The sequence below is a fragment of the Austrofundulus limnaeus genome, unplaced genomic scaffold (genome assembly GCF_001266775.1).
Source record: "Austrofundulus limnaeus strain Quisiro unplaced genomic scaffold, Austrofundulus_limnaeus-1.0 Scaffold264, whole genome shotgun sequence".
NCBI classification, from domain to species: Eukaryota; Metazoa; Chordata; class Actinopteri; order Cyprinodontiformes; family Rivulidae; genus Austrofundulus; species Austrofundulus limnaeus.
In genome coordinates, this window is record NW_013952666.1 from 170,168 (window position 1) to 175,411 (window position 5,244).

The 5,244-nt window shown below is 38.3% G+C and overlaps 1 protein-coding gene across 3 annotated transcripts in view; it reads left to right on the plus strand.

The window, feature by feature from the left end:
• The window catches only part of stk11ip (serine/threonine kinase 11 interacting protein), a 100,036-nt gene that overhangs the window by 78,924 nt on the left and 15,868 nt on the right, over window positions 1–5,244 (plus strand). For all 3 annotated transcript variants that reach the window (XM_014020707.1, XM_014020705.1, XM_014020706.1), the window contains one exon: window positions 1,850–1,932. In XM_014020707.1, the coding sequence (XP_013876161.1) occupies window positions 1,850–1,932 (83 nt within the window). The remainder of the gene's footprint in view (window positions 1–1,849; window positions 1,933–5,244) is intronic.

Sequence of the window (5,244 nt, forward strand, 5' to 3'; positions counted from 1 at the left end):
ATGTACATTTATAGACTTACATGTACAAATTTAGACTCTTACACAAACAATGATTCTGACAGTTGTCTTACCCCATATAGTTGGCCAATTTTAATGAAACTCTCAGACACGAATCATTAAATGTACATCTACAACTGATTACATTTCAATGTCACCTCAATTCAAGATGGCTGCCAAAACTAAGTGGCTTGGCCAAATGCAAAATGAGCTGCATTTTAGACGATTTTAAAGACATTGAGCTTAAATTTGATTTGGTAGTAACTGAATGTCTTCCCCAACAGGTACTTTGAGTATGACATTCTCCATAGTGTTATTTTTGATTCAAACTTTGGCAATAAATATTGGAGGCATTTGGATCTTTCTGTTATCCAAAAAAATCCCATATATCACAAATCTTGATAGCATTCTGAGAAAGTCATTATTAGATCTACAATTCACTTTTAGAGTCACCCCAATTCAAGATGGCCACCACAGCTAATTCATATTAGCTAACATAAAAATGCTGATAACTCAGTCAGTTTTACAGATATTGAGCTAAAAAGTGCTGTGTTAGTAGATGAAAGTTATGCCCATCACATACTCCAAGCACTGTGCATTGTGTAACATTTTTACTTCAAACTTTGGCATTTACTGTTAGTGACCACCCTGGACAGATTTTAATGAAACTCTCAGATTGTCATTGCTACCTGAGCCTCTAGAAGTCATCAACTTTTGGGGTCGATCTAATTTAAGATGGCCGCCACAACTAATAGACTGCCAACACAAAGTGCCCATAACTTACTAAAATGAATAAATAACTAGAAGTACCTCTGCCAGTGCTTCCCCTAGGGCATCCCACCCTGTCAACAGACCTGAGCACTTTACACCCGCCCCCACCCACCCCTTTTGACAAGCACACTTGCAGTAATGGTCAATAATGTAGGGGAAACACTGGATTATGCAAATGACAGTGGGCAGGTGCCGAGTTGTGATTGGTTATGGAAAAAAGTTGCCAGATCCCATAACTTGAGCTGTTCTTTGGGAACATCTATTCATAAGTCTTTGAATAATCTTGTGCACAAATGAACAAATAAGCTACTACCAGAAACCTTTGTCTCAGAGGCAATGTGGTGAAGTTGGTTGTGTAGTAGCTGAGAGTCATTTTCAGCACACAGTCAGAGCATCAACATATTTTGCAACTTGTGGCAGCCATCTTAAATTAAAACTCTTGTCATGATATGAATTCCTTCAGGGAACACCAGGCCTTTAATGTTTTGTTTTCTCCTCTCCTCTCTTTTCTTTTTTTTTTTTTTTTTTTTTTATAAAAGTTCTCATGTGCGGAAAACATGTCGTGTTATTCAAGAATTTTATTTATGCTGACATTTTGTATGTTTTTTAAGCAGTCATGAAGGGAAGGTGTTTTGTTTGAGTTCAAATAAACACAAACGTCCCTTTTTTAGATGAGGTGAAAAAAGAAACAGGCTTTGACAGACAAATCCCAGCTTTTGTTCTGCGCCGCACATTTGCATTGCCACACAACAAACGCATCACATGCCTCAGCTTCTCATCTAGCTCGACAATCAAGAGTTGAAAACGAATCAAAAGCGGCTCCTTCATGTGCTGTGAGGCAGCTAACCACAGACTCAAAACACACTTCCAGTGTTTGCGCAACACAAGCCCTGTCAGACATTAGTTTGTCAATTATTTCCTTTTTGTTGCACAGTTACTGTGAAGTTCATCCCATGTTTCTTAAGTGCTTCCATCCGACAGAGCAGCACCTGACAGCTGCAAGCCACCACAGATTTAGGTGGAATCGGATCCTTTTGAATATTTATGATGCACTAACACTCGGTGTCCTTTGATCTCTCAGGCCTCTCGTGTGCGAAGACATCCAGGCAGATGTGGAGGACGGACAGCTGCAGTTCTTCTATCTTCTGGCTTTTGTGCTGCAAGGTGACAAATCCAAACTGATAATCAAACAGTGTTACTGGTAGAGAGAGAGAGAAAAAAAATTGGCTTTCATCAGTGCATCACCCCTTGTTTTGAGCCTCATTTGCAAGATTTGTTTCGAGAACGCTAAGATTTCAGGACACATGTCGAGTGCAGCGGCATGCAAGGTTTGACTCAGGACAAACAAAATGAAACGTTTTGTTTCTGTGAATCATGACGTGACGTCAATAGATGCTTTGAGGCATAAAGGGAATGAGGAAATGTTCCTTTTTTTTAGGTTTAGAGTTTATTATTTGGTTTTCTTCTTAAAAGCAGTGGATGGCAAAGTTGGGCTCGAGACCCACCATGGGGTCCCAGAGCATCAAAGTGGGGTCCTTTGGGATTTTCAGAATTAATTACATTCAAAAATAACTACTAACAACATGTTTTGCCTTAGTTGTTACAAAAGAGCGAGGTAAGTGTACTTAATAAAGCCGTCTCAGTCGTTGTGTCCTTGGGCAAGACACGTCACCCACCTTGCCTACTGATGGTGGTCAGAGGGTCCGGTGGCGCCGATGCATGGCAGCCCCATCTCTGTCAGTGCGCCCCAGGGCAGCTGTGGCTACAGTGTAGTTTGCCATCATCAGTGTGTGAATGTGAGTGTGAATGGGTGAATGTCTGTTAGTGTAAAGCGCTTTGAGGTCCGGAGGGACTTGAAAAAGTGCTCTATAAGTTCAGTACCATTTACCATTTTAATATTGTTACTGTGCTCTTGTTTATTTGACCTGATACCAATGTGGTGGGCAGTAACAAAGTTAATTTACTTGAGTACTGTACATAAGTACAGTTTTTGAGGATTTGCATTTTATTCAAGTAGCATTTTTTTTAAATACTTTTTACTTTTACTCCACTTCAATCGATAAAATTGTACTTTTTACTCCTACATTTCTCTAAAGGTTTTATGTACAAACTGCTTATTTTTGGCCGTGTTTGTGACCTTTTTATTCCACCGACACACTATAATCAGGGTTCCTGCAGATCCTTAAAAGGAATTGAATTCATCGATCCAAAAATAAGGCCTTAATGATGTTAAATAAATCTTTCTGAAGTCTTACAAATGTTAACACGTTGTAAGTAGGATGACTGTAATTCATCTCAAATATTTAAATAATTGGTAACATTTATTTTTTAAATATTCACATGCAGACATTCCCTTTTGACATCACTTCCTGTTATTTCACATGCAAATATCTCATCAACTGCCCATCTGAGCATCATGAAATTTGTTTCATAATATGTTAATAATGTTGTGTTTCCAAAAATGCATTCATATTTCTTACAAACATTTGATGTCACAGGCACTTTAAGGTTTCATCTACAGCAAATTGGGGTTAAGACCCCACTGTGGGTCCTAAAACTCCAAATTTTGGGTCGTTAGAGAATTTCCAGAAATTAAATTAAGTTTAAAACTGACTAAGAATGTTTCTGCTATTGTTAGATATGAATAAAAACAGTTGGTCTATTAGCAATATTTGAATAACTTCAACCAAAAATACTTTGATTCATGAGTTTCCGCCACAGTTTCTATTTTATTTTATTTATTTATTTTGTCATTTGTGTTTATTATGAAATTGGTCTTAAATTTAATTTCACTTGGCGTTAAAAAGTCTTAAATTGAACTTGGCTCAAACTGCAGGAACCCTGTATAAAATTACACACTTCTCCCCCCATACAAGTAGGTGGTGAAATGCAGCTTTAAACCAGAGGCAAGGAGAAGACAAGTTTTTGTCCTACTAGTGTCAGCTTATAGCAGGCCTGTAGCCAGGACTTTGTGTGGGGGGTGGTTCTTTTTTTTTTTATTTTATTTTTTTTAATTTATTTATTATTTTTTTTAGGGGGGTAAAAGTGAACCTTTTAAGCCGCAGGCCCCCATGGGGGCCGCTTAGGGCAGTGGTTCTCAAAGTTGGGTTCAGGACCCACAGCGGGGTCCTGAAACATCAAGGTGGGGTCCTGAAAATATTTTCTGAATTAAGTGTGCTTAAAAATAACAACTAAGCACATTGTTTTGCCTTTGTTTTTAGAAAATAATAAGATTAGTGTACTTAAAATAGACAAAAATAGCATAATAAATATTGTTTTTATGCTCATGTTTATTTGGTGTGAAAATAATGTTCAACTGACAACAGCTGGGGGCACAGGTCTCTGCTGCTGGTGTTTTGTGGGTCAATAAGAAAAGTTTGTGAACCACTGGCTTAGGGTCCAGGGGTTTTAGGTTAAAAAGTGTAATTCTGATATACATGGTATACTGTGTGACTTTTGCAGAGAATATTAGACCATTTTTTGTCAGATGGTGAGTGAATGCAGGCGACATGAGATGCAGTCAAAAGTCTGGAGATGTCTGTTGTTGTCTGCACTAGTTAATGTGGAACTGAGCTTTTCTTTTACGTTTTCTTTCTTCATCTAACTCAGTGAGTGTTAGTGTTTCCTCCTCTCTCCAGTTGGATTTCCTTTTACAATCCACGGCTGCGATCACATCATCAAATTTAGCTGTTAAGTCAGTTTCCAACTTGTTTCTGACTTATCACCAAACAAATGGTGGAACAAAGAGGGAACTGCTTGTCTTTAATTTACTACATGAATGTTTATTTCACATATTCTTCTTTAAAAGCAATAAAAACAACATTATTATGTTGAATTTGAACTTCAAGACTTTCACGTCATCTTGACATTTCTTTGAGAATATTTTTGAATATGAAATCTGATTCAGTGATTGGTCCTTGTCTGCAGTTTTCTAAATCTCACCCTTTTTCTAAGGCAGGGGTGTCAAACTCATTTTCACCAAGGGCCACATCAGCATTACGGTGGCCCTCAAAGGGCCAGATGTAATAAACTTGGTGTCAGGAATACAGATCTGTCTAAGGCGAGCAGCGTGGAAGTAAACAGACTCAGGAGACTCAGAATTAAATAGGTAAGTGATGTTTATTTACAGGTGAAGGTTCAGGTTCCAGGGGCCTCATGCATAAAGGATTGCGCAGCTTTCACACTAAAAGTTGACGTACGGAKAAATTTAGAAAAGTGCGCCGCAACAAAATATTCAGATGTATAAAACCGTGCGCACGCAGGTTCCTGCTCAACTTTCCTTTAAACATCCCAACGAACGTGGAACTGAGCGCACCTGAGACTCCTCCCCTGACACGCCTCCATTTAAATATGTAAAATAGATGTAAATGTGTCCAGCCTGTGAGATTCTCCTCAGATTGTCCTCTCTGTGGGATCAGAAATGATTTTTAGATGCCGTAAAAATATAAATTACTTCAAGTATTCAAGTATTCAAGT